Consider the following 19,169-nt stretch of genomic DNA (forward strand, 5'->3'; position numbering starts at 1 on the left):
TCCTGGATATTTGGGCTCATTCACTAACATGTTTATTTATGCTATTATGTACAACAAAACATCTGGTTGGACACAAAAATAAAAGGAGCTTAGCTCTGAAAGAATTGCATCTATATACCGATCCATACTACTGTTTTTTGAGACACCGATCGAATTGTCTGAGACCAAATATGCTGGTGCGGGACCAATATATTACAGATGAATGTCGTGGGTGTTGTTTATCCTTCTCCTAGTTCAATCTCCATATATATGCATCCTTCAATCCTCATTGGAACTGAGCAACAACGGAACTCACAAGGCAGAAGAGCAATGATGAAAAGGATCAAAGCGATGATGCAGGTACTTTGACATCAATAACAAAGAGTCCCTCCATAGGCAACCCAATGGGCAAACCCATCTGAAAATTCACCAAGGTTGGAGCTTTGTGCAGCATCAATGGCAGGTTCACCTTGCTTTGGTTCTACTTCCTGTGTAAAAAGTAACATATCTTATATTCTCAATAGTTGGAAAAGAAAAAAATACAGCAGTTGCTAGATTCAACTATATGAGATAGAATCATGCACCATGAAACAAATAATTTATCAATTCTGATTTATTGATCTAAGTATTTACAACACAAATGTAGTTGGGAAAAAAACCCATTTGTAGACAAAACAAGTAGCTTGCTTAAATAATATGCATAGGACACAGTGCTGTCCACTATAAAAGATTGATTAGTACTTTCTGACTCACCAATGATCTTACTTAGCAACTACGGTTTATTCTCCATAGAACAATTTAAGAAAACCCATTCATTGGTTTTAAGAATAAGGCTACAGACGGACGGATGTGCTACAAGCAAAATATCAGTTTTCAACTTGCACAGATTAAGAAACAAAGTGCTTAAGAAAAATGGCAAAAAGAACAAACCTCAATATTAGGACCTTCGTCACTCAAAATGTTAATTTCTTCATCGATGACATTTTCAGTGGAAAGATTCCCTGTTGGTGAGTTAATAAGAGAGGACCTGCAACAAAAGCGAAAGAAAGAAGAAAGAACATATCCAAGTTAGTTATAGTACTGAGGCATAAAGAAAATCACTTCTTTATAAGAAGGCTCGAGCACTTTCTAAACTAGGCTCATATTTGAAGAAACAAAGATTTTCTTAATTAATTTATGATAAATTTCATGAATTTTAATCATCTAATGCCATGCTTTATTACCTACAGTGAAGCTTTAAAGTGCTCACTAAAGTACAAACAGGACAACTGCCAGGGTCATGTAAATTGCAACATAATACACACATGTTAAACAAAAAATTTTAAAATTGCTACATCAGAAATCATCATAGGATAAGACTGTACATTACTAGCAGATTTAGGATGTCACAGTCAAAATACAACAAAGGCAACAAGTCAGAGTGCTTCACCACGATGTTGTGATGCATGCCTCAAACAACATACACTTAAAATCTGTAATGTGCAATTGTGCATACTTCTCATACTACTCAAATTAAGTCCATCTGTCGATAAAGAAACAACCAATTAAAATGATGATAATTAATAAACAAATGACATTTTTGTCTTTTAACACTTGAAATGTTTTAAAAGTACTCAAATCTAGAAGACTAGTTGGTCCTGAAGTAGAAGAACCAGAGTTACTGCTATGGAAGTTGTTTGATTCAATTTTCTTCTTTTAAGTGAAGTATGGGCCACATATCAATGCCTTGGAACTGTCTTTTTCTCTTATTAGTGATGAAGTACACACTGTTAGCCTACTAAATAGTATTTCACAGATCTACGGTATTTTCCATGTTAGCCTACTTGGTCCATACCATCACAACCTGCACAATAATTTTTCTTTCTGAAGAATGACCAGCAACATAATCCTTATAAAAAAATTACATCTATAATACTATTTTATCACCATGGTAAGTGAAAGATCATCTATCAAAGTTCATCTGGGGTCTCAGACTCTGAACCATCATCTTATCTATCAAACATAGCTTCATTTTCTCCCAAGAAATGAAAACATGATATGAAATGCAAAAACACTGATACAGAATAAGATCCTTCTAGGAAAAGAAGATACATAGTTATAATGTTGAATTTCATCAAGATCATTCATCAAATAGATTGAATCAGCAGCAAAACAAAGAATTTACTACGAAATGCAGTAACCAGTATCATTAGAGACACAAAACTATTAGAAAATTACCTCTCATATCCTTCATCCTCACATGAATTCCCAGATGATGAAAGCCAATCAAAGTCCAGGAAGTTCGAACAGTTTGAATCATTAAATCTATGCTCACTGAAGCATACATGTCCACCATCTGAGAAAAGTTGCCTTTTAGAAATTGTTGGTGTGTACCTAATGCACAGAAGAAGAAAGCAATTAGGATATTTATGGAAAAAAGATATGAGACCAGCAAGATATCATTCCCATATCCATAGGGAAAGGCCTAGTAATCCATATATTTGGAGTTCGTGCAATACAGAAGAAATTAGACTCGTTTCATTCCTGGAGTTTTTGCTGCTATAGTTTTCCTGTCGGAATGAAAATCAGGAACCAAAATAACATAAATAATCTCTTCTATTTGCAGTTAGGCAGCCAAACAAAAACCAAGATGACACAAAAAGGAGCCCTTTAGTTCAACTATTTACTTATTTGACTGCATAAAAAATATGGACAGAGAGAGAGAGAGAGAGAGAGAGAGGTTACCAATGGATCAACTATGAATAGTCAAAAGAAGCTCACCTGGAATATGATATATCATTTTCACAAGTTGAAATTTCTGGTGTGGAGTCACAAAGACCTTTGACATCTGACTCTTGTTGCATTCTCGGAGGCAGTGCCGAACTAACTAGCCTTTTGGGTCCAGTATCAGAGCTTGGAACAGGTGTATGGCTTTCACATGGAATATTGCCATCTGATAGGGATCTTATGATAAATGACCTGAAAAATGAAGATCTGAATTTTAATAGCACTAACATATGCACCTGAAATTCCTATAGCCACTTCATAAAGGGAAATGTGTGAATTACAACAGTTATGGGTTCCCATTGGAGATATCATGTCACATGTATGATTAGACAACTGCATGTAAGCTTGCAGAACTCGTCACAAATTCCCTAGGCAACTTTTAGTGTAGAGTAAGTTACATTCTTGATGCTAATAACTTGAGGTTTATTACCTCGAATGTCATCAGCAAAGTACATTCTACTTACCTCTTCAATTGCAACCACTTAGTTTCCACAACAACCAAGTAACCATAGATTGAAAATCCAGACAAAATATAAACCTTAAAAAACTTAAACTTTAGTACCTTTTATTTTCATCAGCAAAGGTATGATGCTGCCCAATCATCCGCTGCTGTTTTGTATCCAGCTCCCAAATTGCTGGCTTACCTTGCTGGGGTTGGAAGTGTCCCAAGAATCTATAATGTTAACAATAATTAGCGCATTAATAAGAGTACGTCATCCAAAAGAAAAGATTTCACATCAAGTAAACTATTTACATGCAGTATTAACAAGGAACTTAAACCTACAAATTAATAGAATCCTGTTTTTCAGCATCCATGTATGCATTGCTATAGTAGCGTTGGATGGTCCTAAATAATTCCTGGGACTGGGTTGCGGCCTTCCATTGACCTCTTCTTTCAGAAAAAATCTGTGCAGAATTAACAAACATATGATTAACTATTAGTGGAACAGTTTGGAAGTATATTAAGAATTTTGCTACCTGGCCAACTGAGCTATAACTGTTGGTACCTTATTTTAGAATGTTGACAAATGAATTCAAATAACATAGATGATGCAGTCTCAGCTGCAATACTTAGATTAAACATCTGCTAACGGCACTATATCAAAAATATACATACTAGTCAAAGGAATATTGAAATATAGTTAAACTAATCTGGGAAGCAAACACAATCATGATGTGCATTCCTAGTTTTGGGTAATAAACAAATGAGAATGAGAAGCAAATCATTTTCATCTTATAGAGTATGCGGTAGAGAAAACACTAAATTTGCCAAGAAAACAGTCTAAAATCAGTTAATTGATTAGCCTGAACAGATGAAATTGTCATTGTTCTAAGAAGCACGGACACGGACACAGGACATGAACATGATATGGACATGGCGACAAGCAATTTAAAAGAAAAAAGGACACAAACACGACGAGGACACATGTATTTTTAAATATATATGTGTATATAATATTCTATTAACATGAGTTTTATAGTGTTTATATTTAAATTTTATAAACTCAGTAATGTGAACAAATAAATACCATCATCATATAGGTTGAAACAATTAAAATATCTAAATTTAAGTATCCAAAATAAAAGTTGCAATCTTCAGATATAATTAATATTTGTTTCCTTACAACGATATCCAGATATCTTTTCTTGTGAAACATATGGCCCTTATGTGAGGGCCACACAAGCGCAATGTTTCCATGTGTCCGTGTGTCCGACACATGTCGAACACGGACATGTGCCTCATAGCCATTGTTTATTCTATATCTTTCACAATTGTATGGCTTACTAGCATAAACTAAAAAAAAGGTCAAAACATGAAATATTCTTCTTCATTCATCTGAGCATATTAATCAATACAAATCTGAAATACACTTTTAAAATAAATATCAGGCTTTGTCATGCCAAAAGTTCTAGATTGTGATGTATTCAGCTTTCATCATACAAACCTCTTCATTTATGTCGGTTAGCAATAAAAGAGATGAATAACATTCGACAAAAGTCCTTTGAACAGTAGTCTACCTAAGTTCAACTCTCTAAAGTTAGTGCTGATACCAATCCGTGACAAGAGAGAGATTTGTTGGTTGGCAACTAATAGTGTAATTTAGGCTCCTATGCAACCAGGAAGCCACCCGCAAAAAATTTCTTAAATAGTAAATACTATTAAGAACTTAGAAGAAAAAGGTATACATAAGCACTGCCACATTGGCAAGTATTTGACTCGAAGGTACTAATAAACAAAAGGCCAAAATTACAGTACACTAAGAAATTTGCAGAAAGAACTAAACAACATTTTGCAGAAAGAAAAAAACAACATTTTGAAGATTAGCCACCAGTAGAATGAAAACTCAAACAGAATATTCTACAAAAAGTAATTTTATATTTTATACAATACTACTACCTTATTGTGGGCAGCAGAACCACCATACTGTAGGGCCAATGTATCACCCATTCTCTCATACAAAGCCATCAAATCATCAGCTAAAGGTGAATCTAGATCAACTTTTAAGAGATCCATAAATCCCAATGCATGAAGCTGATAACCAAGAGCAGCTAAACCATATGCATATTGGGCAACATTTGTGCGGTCCAAGCAGTCTATACAATTGGTCCTAAGGACACCTTTCTGGAACTTCAGTATTTTTGCAAAATTGTCTCCTTTGTATCTAGTTTTATCTGCAGAATTTTTATTTTGAGAGCTAGCAGAATTCTGTACTTCATCAGCCAAACTGTCTTCATTTTGTTTGGTTTTGTCTCCAGAAAATTCACTTCCAGTGACATCTGAGTTATGCACTTCATCCTTCCAGGAACTGTCGTAAGAACTAACAGTAACTTCTGAGCTGTCTGGACTATTGCACAACAATTCTCCAGAATAATGTCTCCTGTAACACATCACAAAAATCAATTTGGAGATTAAATGAAACAGCAACTTCAAATGTGCAAGAAAATATAATTAATGTTACATACGTCATGGTAAAGGGAAGAATCCCTTATAATTAATGTAGCAGCAAATAAGATAATATAACTTGGCTCATGATGATGCTAGATAGCTCTGCCAATCAAGCGAGTGTCTAAGGTAGTTTTAGTAGCCAAGGAAAATACTGAATAACAAATGAGATCCTAATTCTTATGTGCAATATAACATACATTTTTTCCTGGGTCATCTCAAATGATTCCAATGACACCCAAGTGAAGAAAAACCACAATATTTTCCAGACAACAAAAGAGAATAAAAACTTAAGTTACAGTGTTCACTCGAGTCTAATTGACACATCAACAGTTTGGCAGTATGAAAAGGAGGTGATTAAAGTTCAATTCTGTCACCCACGGTTCAACATGTGGCTGTCATGTGACCAAGTCATATTATCAAGAATCATATTGCATACCATTTAGAACATTATATGAGGAATATTTTCTCTCATTCACGGGTTGACACGTTGTTGCCACATGATTGGAAAGGACAAAAAACTCAATGAACAAATCCATCAACTCAGCCACAATTAGAACAAAAAAATATTCCTCGAATAGTTTTCATTCCTGGAAATCTCTCTCTAAGTGCTCACAAGGGGGCATCGACTATAAAAAGAAGTCACCATATGGTTTTCTAGGTCGAGCTCTCAACTCATTCTCTCTCATCCACTTTGGGGCTACTAACTTGGGTATCGAAAGGACCACATTAGAAGCCCCTCCCGACATTCGACATCGGTCAAAGGGATGCTGTCTTCAACTCGGCACCACATCGGGAACTCTTGACACACAGGATGATGGTAGTTTTCTTTGTGCAAGCAAAGCCCAAACCAGGTCGAGCCAATCGCTCTCATCGAAGGTGACCGCTGACAGCTAATAATTTTCTTCATTACATTTTTGAACAATAATAAGGAATTTTCAGCATGACAAATTTGCTTGAAGTAGAAAAACTTATAAGATCTAGAATTTGTGACATGTGTATCTAGAAAAAATTATTATATTTAGCATTTTTGAAGTTTTGTTGACTATCAATGTTATTTTATATTGAATTGTCTCCATGAAAAGCCTAAAGTCATTATTGGTGAGTCTGGCTAGTACTAGATGCAAAATTTAGGGTGTTACATGAACTTGATATTCGTTGGAATATCACAGCTTGTCGTCGTCATCGTTTGTTGCTGTCTTCATAGGTGATCTTGATGATTCAGAAATTTGGATCTAACAAAAATATAACTTGAGCAGTTTCATATGTGGTCAAGGTATTGTCACGAACGGTCGTCGCGCACCCGCAACAACTCCGTTCAACGAACCGTTCGTCGCTCCCACCCGCATGTACAGCTGCTTGACAGCATGTTTTCTCATGGTTTTGGGTCATTTTGCTTGTAAATATGTAAGTTCGAACAAGCTGCAGCGTTGCAAAGCGACCGTTCACCGAACCGAGCAAAACAGCCCCAAAACAGCTCCGTTTTCGCGTGCCGCGGGAGGTGAGCGGAGAGCTGCCTCCGCTCACCAAAATGTCAGCCATCTCAGACCCCAGGAACCCCCCGGGTGGCACATGGCTGGATGGGGCTTCGGTTATATACCGGGCGTTGAACACTCTTTCGCAAGTTCGCACGTGACCTTTACGGGAACTTGGTTTTGCGCCCGGGACCAGGTGAGCGGTTGTTTGTGGGCTTGCAGCTGTTCGTTCATCCTTGAAAGCCTTATTTTTCTCCCTCTCCCTCTTTTCTCTTGTGCACACAAGGTGTTCGACGAATTGCTTGTAAAGCTTTCCTTTTCGCGAGACTTCGGGACTTGTCCGTTGCTCGTTCTTTCGTTCCAACTCTCTTTCTCTTTTACAGGTCCTTCGGGACCTGCGAGAGGTTACAAAGTGGGCTGATCCTTGCGGAGCAAGATCGCAAGGGCGAAGCGCGACTTAGGCAACGCAAGCTAAGTTCGCGTCTTTGCCACAAGGGTGACTCGCGACTTAGGCAACGCAAGCTAAGTTCGAGTCTTTGGCCGCAAGGGTGCCGCACGCCTTAGGCAATTCCAGCTAAGGTCGTGACAGTATGGTCAAAATATACTTCTGGAAGGATTTTAACAGACTCATCGGTATTTTATGTCAAAAGTTGTTATGACAAATACAGAAATTTACTAGGTACAAATGCTCACAATTCAACTATGATTCAAGTCTATCTAATGTAACTGATCAATAAGCATCATACATATATAGGCAATCCTGTGTCATGTACCAAAAGTCCAAAAATGTTACAAGACAACGTGAAATATAGGCATGACCAAGAAATTTACAGATAAAACTATTAATCATGGAAGCAAAAGAAACTTAATTCTCAATTCATGAACTGTATCTTTGCACAATGAAGTAGAATATTGAAACAAAAATTTCTGAAGTAACAATGAAGTAGAATATTGAAACAAAATGTGTGCTTGAGTAAATTACAAGAAGATCCTTACAGTTGTTCTGGACTCTTAGGACCATCCTCAATTTTCAAGGTTGGTGTTATTTGACAATAAAAGAAGCCTGTTATATCCAATGCATATGCTGCAACTTTGCCTAATAATTCCAGCACATTTGAACCTTTTCTGAACACAAATAGTAAATAATGATCACTGAACAAAAATAGTAAAAAATGATTACTAGCAAACTTGAACAGGTTACAACTATATGCATAAGATGCTAACATGCAATTAAGAAAAAAATTAGAATAAATAGTTTCTAGCTCAAAAGGTAAGCTACAGAAGGATAACAAAGAGAAACAGAGAGAGATAAAAGCAACTACATACCTTCTAGTATGCTTTTGAATATCCCAGTGCAAAAATTTCAGGCGTTTCTCCTCTGGTAAATCTTTATTTATGAAATCAATCGCATTAGCAAACTCGGCTCGAAGCAAAGATTCTCGAGGCTTCTTCTCACGTGACTGATCATATTGGTCATGAAAAAGAACAAACAAATTAAAACAATCAAAGGAGTGGTGATAGATTACTTGCAGTCCAAAATATTTTGACAGCATTAGGTATTAATGCACAAAACACAAAACACAAATATTACTATACACTTTGGTGCTAAAAGAATAATAGAACGGCTAGAAATTACCTACCTTAATCAAATTTAAGATAATTATTGGGTTGCCATATCTCTTTACAAGATTTCCAAAGTGAAGTCGGGTAGCTTCAAAGTTCCTGTCCTTCTTGTGCACTGAAAAAGTACGCAATAATAATATAACCTTTCAAATATATTAAGAAAGTACTAGTGCATAGAGTTCAGAAGCTTACAGATAATATCAGGCCGGATATTTAATTTTGAAGTTTCCTGGGACCAGAATAGGGGAATGGAGCCTCTATTCTGCACGATGGAAGTTATTTCTGCAGGAACCCCTTTAGAAATATCTTCAAACACAATCTGTTCTAGCTCAACATCATTGGCTACTCGACCCTTCTCATTAACACCACGTTTGAGGAACCTGAGCCATGACAAAGTAGATGTATTAAATGGTTGACCAAAACATGGTGTATTGGAATACCCCTCCAATCAAGAACTAATTAGCCTGACAAGTAATATGTAAAGGAAACAAAAGTCTTCACAAATGTTTGTTAGTAACCTGGTGCCAGCACAATGACGAGAACGTCTAGCAATGAGTGTCAACCAAAAATCTTTGCCACATATTGAAAGTTTAACCTGAAAACATAACAGAGAATTGCAGGAGTGAGTTTTAAACAGTAAAATACCTTGATACATAAAGTACAAACATATGCCTAAAAGCAACAAAGAAATGTTATCAATGTGCCAAACATAGAAATTGGTGGAAATGTTGGCTTAGAAGCTAGTGCTTCTTTATAGTGTTATTAGCAGCAACCTAGTTACTATCTTATTTAGGTAGCCTAATTTCTGTGGCGGGAGACTATATGGGTGATCTGAATTCTCTAACAAAGGACCAATACATATTGTTTTATCTTGGAAAGTTACTGATACAAAGACTGCACCAATTGAAACTACTACCTCTCCGCCTCTCTTAGGATTGCCTTCTTAGTACATAACCTGTTGGTAGATAGACTTTCTGGAAAATTATGGAGGTCATATGACCAAACAAAAAAGAATAAAGAGATAGAACAAGTCAGCAGTCTAAGATGTCAGGAATCAAAATTGAAGTTATAATTTGCCACTGTAAAAAAATTAACATAAAATAACTATTTTAGTATAACTTCAATGACAAATCATTGAACTACTGGAGTGTTTTACAACCGAAAAGCCCTCTTCGACATTTAAGATTCTGCAAATACAAAAAAACATGTTGCTTAATGCTGCTGCTGAAATCTTGAAGGGCTTCTAGTTAACTTTATGCTTTAACTTATGTCAGCATATCTGACATATGACCTAGGTCCAGATACACTGAATTAAACACCACCGACAACTCCTTCTAAGCCAATGCCACCTGGTTCAAAATCTGCAATTGCACATTCTCCAGTATGATGCCACAGTATTTCTCACTGATCCAATATTGAACAAGACTAGAGCACAAAAGTGGCATTGCAAATCTTAGGGATCAAATTCTTGTTCACAGAACTAGTGCAACTAATTGAGTTTCTAAGAAATAATAATTATGAAACACAAATCAGAAGTCAAAGTTTTACCTGCTTAAAATATCCATAAACTAATGCAACGGTCCAAGTAGTGTTTTTGAGATGATTACGAACACCACGTGTCAAAAACTCATTCCAGACGAACATTGTTTCATAGAGAATTATCCCTATCTCATTATTACATAGGTTCATTTGAAGACTGCGCATGATGTTGTACGAGTAGCTGAAGAAGAAGTCCTTTGTGAGATCCACATTGCATAGTAGCCTCTTGTATCTGTGCAATAGAGAAAAAAACAAGACAAGATCATGAATGCCTCTGCAAATGTGCATCACAAACTGGTAAAAAGATGTGTGAAACAATATTGATGATAAATGACTTTTTTTTTCTCCAGCAAAGAACTATAAGAAACCTGTACATCTTGTCTGCAATAGCTCGAACAATGGACAGTTTATGACAACCCAAATACTTTTGAGTTGCCTCGGTACAGAAAGTAATTGATCTGACAATTATGCCCCAATAAAATGTAATGACTCAAGATGATTAAAGACACCAGATTGACTGACAGCTACTTCCAGGATTGTTCCATACTTACAAGGAGGACACTGTTCCTACATGTTTGGCTAACAAAAATGATATGAAACGACCAACCATTCAAATATAAAAGCAGCTAGAGGATGGTTGATTGGAATAGTGAAAAACAAATAGATGAACAGAGCTTGAAGTATTATCACTGTCACTTTACAGGTAGCCTCCACAGAATGTTCAGGTAGTAATTCAGAAATAGAATCTGTTGGCACCTTAGACCATTAGTTCTATTATGGGAATACTAAAAAAATTTAAATAAAAAAAAATTAAAACTTATACATTTTGAGGTACAATATGATAGCAGTGTTTGGGTCTCCTTTGGAAATAAAAATGTACATGACAAATGTTTTACATGCGGAATGGACAGAGGACCTGTTCTCATCCTTAGAATAGGCAAAATTGGACTGAACAGCAGAATTTGGAAGTGGAACCATTTCACTCTTGGAGACAGTATAAATAGTGTGACCGCATATAGTACCAATCTTCCTTCTTCGAGTAATGAGCAGAATGTAGTAGGGCCCCAGGAACTTGACAAACCCTGAAAAAGTAAGTGTTTGTCATAAGAACTTATTATACATCACATCATTTGTGTGTGTGTTTGAGACTTGGGAGGTGACGGGTCGGCAGCCCACCAAAATTCTTTTATGCAAGCACGAAAAGAATCAACACTGCACGTACCAGCAATACCATAACATTTGGTCACAAATTTTAATCCACCAGTCGAAATGTTTTCCTCATGTACTCGCTTCAGCAACTCATAACATTCACTTTCAGAGTACGTGGTTGGGTCCTCACGAATACTCAGCTCAGAAGGCTCCAACCTATCAATCTTTAATACTTTCCACAGTGTTCTACTCTTATTGCTTCCAACCATATAAAATTTCTGCAGCATAATGAGATAAAAAGTATAAAAAAAAACCAGGATATGTTAGCATAACAAACAAAAATTATGAAAACACAAACATTTGAGATATTAATGGCAAAGAAGACTTGAAGTACTTCCAGCGAAAAGAAAAAAAAAAGCAGAAAAGATTCTGCATCCATCAACGAGCATGCGACTCATACAAATCGTGACAAGGAACGTCTTAAGATCGACATAAATCATAAGCAGCTGAAACGTTTTTGTTTGAGAATTCACCGGACAAGTAGTCGTGAAGAGCGTCAAAACATAAAAAGGAGGAAACTAAGGCTCTTCGAGTACTCTACCAATCTAGCTGTATCAACATCCTCCAAGTTTCTAACAAGTGACCAGTTCCCAGGGCTATTAGGTAACCAAAAACCGGCAAGAATGAAGAAATTACTATGCAGTTAACTCAAAGAGCTTCAAGGATCCAGAATTCGAAGCCGTCAAGGATAGGCAAACCTGACCATCAGATAGCAAGCGAAATCAAAGTAATAACATGCGCATAAAACAACAAAATGACCGATGACGAATCACAACCATCAGAAACTCCCACCCCAAAGAAGACCCTTTTTCCAGTTTTGTTAGACGGCGGAGCTCTAATCAAGAAATGTTTTCGTCGGCAGATAACAAGCAGCAAGAAAGATCAAACGAATCGTGGAAAGATCCAATTCTTACAGCAGCAACAAAAAATCAAAGAGATCATAGAAAGATCCAATTTTACACGACGCATCCTGACTCACCGATCGAGTCTCGTAGAGCCTAAACTTCTGGAGGTACCCACTCCCGGCAGGGGCGACGGTGGCGGCCTCCGCTGCCGGGTCCTGATCCGCCGCCATCCGATCCGCCTATCCCGAGCCCTTCACGAGGCCGGCGAAGCGACTCACTCGCGCATCACCCACCTCCCGGCCCACCTTCTCGCTCCCTCTCTCCCATTCACGGGAGAGGGGCACCAAAAGCTTGAATATTTGAGAAGCAAGGAAAGGAAAGAAAAAAGCGGGCGATCTCTCTGTAAACAGCTTGTGATCTTTCCCAAAAAAAAAAAGAACCGTTTTTGAGGCCGAGCACGAGGAACCGAATCAAAAGCGAGAAGGAAGAAGAAAAGGAAAGAATTCAATACTCCGAAGCTTCTTTCCTTGGAAGAAACAACATCACAGAATGATCAAGAAAACACTCTTCATATTTCTCCGTCTCCTCCCAATCAATCACTCCGCCGTGGATCGGGATCTTAGATGGGAAGACCGCGAGACAGAAGAGAGCTAGAGAAAGGAAGAAGAACGCAGCTGGGCAAACGAGAGACTTGGGCTTCCTCCTCGAATTCTCCTCGCCTATCGAGTCCTCTCTCTCTCTCTCTCTTATTTCTAGCGGCAGAGGGCAATCATGGGAGGCAATCGTAGCCGTCGGCCGATGCTGTCGGAAGCGGTGATCGAGTCGTGTCAACTTAGGCTTCCTACACCCATTCACCGGGACGAACGTGATGTACGTGTGTGTCTTGAGTCGTAACTTATGTCTTCTCACGAACCGTTCCGTAAACCACTCTCGACCAGCCCGATATCAGCACTGTCACGCTTGTCGTGAGTTCAATCGTACAACGAAGGGTTCCCTCCTGATTCCCAATTCGCCGGGAATAGTGTCGTGCATCTGTCTCAAGTCGTTCCTAATGTCGTACGTGAAGTCGCCCGTTTCTATCCGTGAATTATTCCTTCGAATCCATATCATCGTAGCCGAAATCGCGCCGATCTTATCGTGACACAAAAAGTAGTAAGTTAATTTTTAGATTCATTGCTTGGATTCAAATGCTATTACATAATTGATGAGAATGAAACATGCGTCCTCCATATACCTTTCTTATGTTATTTGACTTCCTTAAAGACCACAATCATTTACTTTTTTTACTTGTATAAAAGTCAAGTTTTATTGCTACTAAATCTCATGTATTTTCTCCTAATGTAGATGAGGATTTTTTTTTCTTTTCACAAATGGTAAACTATGAAGAGTTTGATCACGTATCATCGCGCAATGATCTAATAGATTTTTACCAGATAAGTAAGTTAATCTTCTTTAAATTTATCGAATGAATTTTTGAAACAATGATCGAAGGTAAATGATTTAATTACATTAATATGATATTAGTATAAATTTATTAAATGAGAAATATCTTAAAGCTTTATACTTATTCTTAATCCAATTTTTTTTTTATGAAAATGGTAAGTCATGACGTCTTTACCTATTAAATTAGTTAATATTTTTAGAATTTATTGAATAAAATTTTATACTTTTAATGTAAGTAATGAGAGTCAATTATACCATAGTAATATAACTTTTTATATTTCTTTTTACATAAATAAATAACAATAATAATAATAATAATAATAAAATTCGAGCTCAAGACATTATGATAAATCTTTACCCACTAAATTAGTTGATATCTTTGGTAACCTTTTATGTACTGCATTAATTCCCAAAACAGTGAGTTGATGATGTGACAAACATTAGTCACATAGAGGTTTAGGCAGTAAGAGGATTAATAATATAGTGGAATTTGTGATCTTGGCTTCACAGTTGGAGAAATTAGTTGCATTCCTCCAATGGTGATTCAACCTTGTGACTCACATGATTATAATATATATATATATATATGTATATGTATGTATGTATATATATATATATGTATGTATGTATATAGGTAAAAAGTCCACCACATATTGTTTCACTGCCCTATCATCCCTTCCCTTGAATAGTGATAACATGTGTGAGTTAAAAAATTGAAAGATGATAATATTAGTTTTTGGCTCATATTTTTGACAAGTTTGAATTTTCAGGTTGAATTAGTACTATAGAATTTGATCATCATATTTTTTGCTTAGAGCTCCTCTCAAAACCTAATAATACATATTGGATCTTTTCTTAGTGGCTTAAGGTTTTATGATTCTTGGTAGTGTATATTGTGGATTTGATACTGTATTAATCTCTTTTTTTTTCCATCTGGTATTTAATCAGTACTGAGAAGTGTTTAAGATTTTTGACCAGTAAATCAAAATATTTACAATGAATTAAAAAAAAAGTAAAGAAGTACATCTACAGAATGAAGCTGAGCTTTTTCCTGCATGAAAGGAGATGCAACCACCAAGTGCAGCAGACAGAGTTCTGAACCCCTCATGTTGTGGGTGAGGAAAAGAGACAGAAGCTTGTCATCTCTGGTACTAAGCTACAAGACAATGACCCCAAACCATGCAGCTGCACTCGACTCATCACACACCACAAACCCCAACAGCCATCTCTCTCAAAGCTCTCCTGCCATGGCCACCACACATCTCACCCCCCACTCTGCTTCACTCACTGTGGATAACTCCTGCCAACAACTCTGAGCATATCTGCAACCCTTCTGGCTTTGTCTGTACTCATCTCCACCAGAACTTGTCATGGGGGTAAGTTTTCTGGGAAGAAGGTCATGATTGTGTTCTTGAGGTTTGATGACACAGGTTTGGAAGCATGTGGTAGGATAAAGCTGAGGATGAAGAGGCTCTATTGATCTCATCCACAATAATAAAAAGAAAAAAAAAAGGCTAATTTCATTCAATTCCAGCTTGCAAGTAGAGAACACAATTGGTGCAGGCAAATGTCAGCTATCAATGTGTGATTTGACACATGTCCCATCAATCACAGGATATATGAATTGCCAACTAAAGATTTCATCTCCTACTATGTTGGGTATGATTAGGCCAATCAGTTGGCTTCTCATCTGCATCTCCTACTTTGTTCATCTAACACTGATCAGAGACTATGATCCTTAAACAATTTGGGTTTTTCTAGTATCTCTTTGCATTTCTTAAATGTTATCCAAAAGCTTAAATTACTTTTATATTTTCAACACTTCACATATAGGTGATGGATTAATTCAAGTCTAACATGTGAAATCAAACCAAACTCATCAAACTTGAATTGAATAATAAATTATTACATTTATGATTTTATATTAGTTCAAATCCTGTTTACTTTTTTTTTTTTTTTGTGCCATTGACTTTAAGAATTGGAGACTATTTTTCTAAAGAAAAGAACAGAAAGGGTTTGTAAGTTTACTTGGTCAAGATCCTAAAGCTCTTCTAGAACTGGTTTTGAGCATCAACTAAAAGACAATTGCTCAAATGAAATGGTTGATAATATATGGTCATATTTTGTTAAATTAAAAATTTTGTAAAAATTATACAAGTATTTTCTCTATTTTGATTTAGTAGTGATGCCACAGATGAATATATTTGACTAATTATCACCTTCATAGTTTGAAGCCTATAAGTCCATTTTTTATTTGAAATTAGTTTGCTAAAAATGAATGTCTAGAGAACTTCTATCCTTACAGTATCAAAATTCTTTTCAGGTTCACTTGGTGAGCAACTGAGATCAACTTCATTTTCAGATTGAGGAATTAATCAAATAAAAATGATTAGTTCTTCTTTGACTTGTGTACCACTAGAAACATCCTTAATCTGCAGCAAGCTACTTGTCTGCAGCTGAACAGCATGTCTCAATGTGTCACTATTCTGATGACCTTAACCTTGTCATTATGATGTCTAAGATAAACTGAACCGCTCCTATTTCTTAGGCTTCTCGGATGTCTGAAACTGATTTGGAAGAATCAATACTTGTGCTTGAAGACTGAGATTAGTTGCTGGGTCACTTTCCATTGTTTGGACATGAAGAGCTACTGGATACTGATAGCTTATGATTGATGAGAAAAATAATCTAATGGAGTTGGAAGAACATAGCAGCTCAGCTGAAGTAACAGCAATGAACCATGCCTCCAATAATCATAGTTTGTCTTACCGATTTATATTGATGTACTGATCAGCTATCGATACAATACATATCGAACCATATCGAGTTGTACTAAGTACATTGACACATGATTCATAGGAACATACCAGTGCATCGATCATATCAATCTTCTATCGAATCGATGTGTATCGTCCATATCAAACGGTACGTTATGGTAGGAAGATTCTTGCCAACAACTACTTTTGTTTTCCTATCTCTAAGAATAATTCTAGTGGACATGTATACATTTCTAAAGCCTATATAAATTTATTATTAGTAATGAGCTTAATCATCTTGAGTCAAAAGATTTGAGTCTAAAAAATAATACTCAATGAGTCAATTATTCCAACAAATCGAATCATAACAAAATAATATCAAAATCGATATAATGTTGTATATGATGAAAGACAAGGGTATACTAGTGGGATTACATATGGTAATGTGGTTTGATGTCAGTTCAATCCGATATCAAAGTGAAAGAAGAGTTGAATATATTAGATTTGCTTCATGCCATTAACTCAACTATTTTGGATAGTGATTCATAGGAATATGTTTGTGATATACCCAAACCTTGATCTGGACAAAAGGTTTGGGCTTTGACTTCTGATGCTGCAGCTAAACACAGGCAAAGAAGGAGCATAGCATTATGTTTGACTAATCACAGAAAGTTCATCTGGATAACTTAAAACATCTAACTGGTAAGGAATGTGTGATGATTGCTTCAACTTAAAACATCAAATGCAGACTGTTCGATGACAGGTTTCAGTGGAGCTGACAAAGAGCAACCCAATGACATGATTCAATGGTTTGTTGTTCCTGAGGAATGATGGAGTGGAGCAAATCAATCGATGCACTCGACCATAAATAAGAAAAGGAGTGAATGGTGAGGAACCGAGGAAAAAGGTTAACCGGAGGGAGCCAGCAGTGTCTGTGGTGGGGAACAAAGGACAGAAAGGAGTCATCAGTGATCATGTGCCACCTGACACCATCTTTGGCTGCATTTATGGACATGGCCATTCCATGGCACTGTAGAGCTTGTTGGACTTGTTTGTGTTGGGGATGATGAACTACAGGAGATGAACACTACATGTTTAGGATCCAGAAACATCTCATGTGTGCCTTTACCTGAGCCCTGCAACAAATACAATACAACCCAGTTTAATCCATGTCATGGGACTTGGATTCATATGGTGATGGAAGACACCAAAAAGGTCAGGGGAACAAGTGCAAGAAGTGAGTTGATGGTAACACTTGTGCAAGAAGGTGATAGGAAATCCCTATCACAGAGAACTCTCCATTCTGATAACCATGCAACAATGTATGGAAGACAATGAACAAATTTACCTGTAAATACTTCAAGAAATCATTTGAACCGCATGTTCAGAGGGTATATATTCTTATAAGTCATGCTATATTCAGACAAATGCTCATCACTTCACAGATAAAAATAAGATGTGAAAATATACTGAGTTCTCTCTTCCTAAAACTGGCTTTTGTATAGACTCAAAAGGCATAAGGCTAATTTTCTTGTAGGTTAAGGATTGAATGAGAAACAACAGATGTTATAACCCTTTGACCATAACTCTTAAAAGCAATTTATGATAGCTGAATTCTGAATCACTGCAATAACCCTACCTCAACACATAATTTGAGATAACTTGATCTTTCTAGACTACCTTATGATCTATATATAAAAGGTGTTCTGATTACTCATGCTAATGAGCATTGGTGACACAAAATAATTATCATGACTTACTTAAGAGCCTCCAAAATGGACTACTCAGGAATTGTTTTGATTTGAGTTGTAACTCATATACTAATTGCACTTTACTTTGCACTCAGATGTTAGACTAATCAATCTGAGATATTACATATATTAAAAAGTAATCATTCTAACAAATTTAATATATATATATATATATATATATATATTAATCATGAATTGTCGATTCAAATCAGAATTGAAATCGTCGGTTTCGATCTAGGAACCATTAGTTCAAACCGAAATCGTTGATTTTAGTACCTGAACCACTTAGTCAAATCGACTCGGATTCGGTTTCGATACAGCCCGACTCAATTTTGATTGAAATCAAAAGACAGATCCGAACTACACTATGCAACAAAGATAAGCTCAATCAACGATGGGGTAGAGGGCACTATTCAATATACATAAGCTCTCCATCAATGATGTGTTCTACCCCAGCAATGGTGATGCAGCGCCAGCAAATCAATCCACTGCAATGAGTACTCTATCATTTAGTTTGATGGAATAATTGAGTCATTAATTTGATGAAATAATTGAGTCATTAATGTACTGAGGCTCGATAATAGTTTTGAGCATAAGACAAGTACGAATAGGAAAAAAAATTCATTCCTCAACGGTACAAACTCTCGCAGCAATAACATGTTTGGTTCAGTCATTTGCTCATATAATCTTACTAAAATAGAATCCATCTATTAAAATTATGTTCGTATCAATCTGTAACGATGAAAGTCGAATCAAGAGCTTAATAATGAGGCAAATTCAGCGAAAATACAACTTATACAAGTAGAACTCAAGCCTAAGTAGCTAACCACATTCAAGAA

General features: G+C 36.4%; 1 protein-coding gene across 4 annotated transcripts; it reads right to left on the reverse strand.

The window, feature by feature from the left end:
• LOC135632794 (phosphoinositide phosphatase SAC2-like) lies at positions 1-13,118 on the reverse strand. Of its 4 annotated transcripts, XM_065141567.1 has the most exons (17): positions 12,892-13,118; positions 12,515-12,798; positions 11,549-11,753; positions 11,243-11,408; positions 10,336-10,558; positions 9,306-9,382; positions 8,980-9,167; positions 8,805-8,902; positions 8,491-8,624; positions 8,161-8,289; positions 5,141-5,624; positions 3,530-3,651; positions 3,308-3,418; positions 2,740-2,952; positions 2,197-2,352; positions 910-1,006; positions 1-467 (listed from the first exon to the last, which is right to left on the reverse strand). In XM_065141567.1, exons 2-17 carry the CDS (start codon positions 12,608-12,610, stop codon positions 351-353), a joined length of 2,616 nt encoding a protein of 871 aa, XP_064997639.1. In that variant the 5' UTR covers positions 12,611-12,798; positions 12,892-13,118; the 3' UTR covers positions 1-350. The 4 variants fall into 4 exon arrangements, with proteins under 4 accessions (XP_064997639.1, XP_064997641.1, XP_064997642.1 ...); XM_065141569.1 differs by having other exon boundaries at positions 2,740-2,937; positions 12,515-13,118; XM_065141570.1 differs by having other exon boundaries at positions 2,740-2,937; positions 5,144-5,624; positions 12,515-13,117.
• Positions 13,119-19,169: the final 6,051 nt, after the last annotated feature.

Source organism: Musa acuminata, chromosome BXJ3-3 (assembly GCF_036884655.1).
Source record: "Musa acuminata AAA Group cultivar baxijiao chromosome BXJ3-3, Cavendish_Baxijiao_AAA, whole genome shotgun sequence".
NCBI lineage: Eukaryota > Viridiplantae > Streptophyta > Magnoliopsida > Zingiberales > Musaceae > Musa > Musa acuminata.

What these genes read in the sequence shown, in the direction of transcription:
- LOC135632794 (XM_065141567.1), bottom strand. Translation starts at nt 12,610, where the DNA reads ATGGCGGCGGATCAGGACCCGGCAGCGGAGGCCGCCACCGTCGCCCCT. An exon ending in CCTAAGAGTCCAGAACAACT is followed by an intron (nt 5,625 to 8,160) that starts GTAAGGATCTTC and finishes GATGTGTTACAG; the next exon opens with GAGACATTATTCTGGAGAAT. An exon ending in AATGATATATCATATTCCAG is followed by an intron (nt 2,353 to 2,739) that starts GTGAGCTTCTTT and finishes TCTGTGCATTAG; the next exon opens with GTACACACCAACAATTTCTA.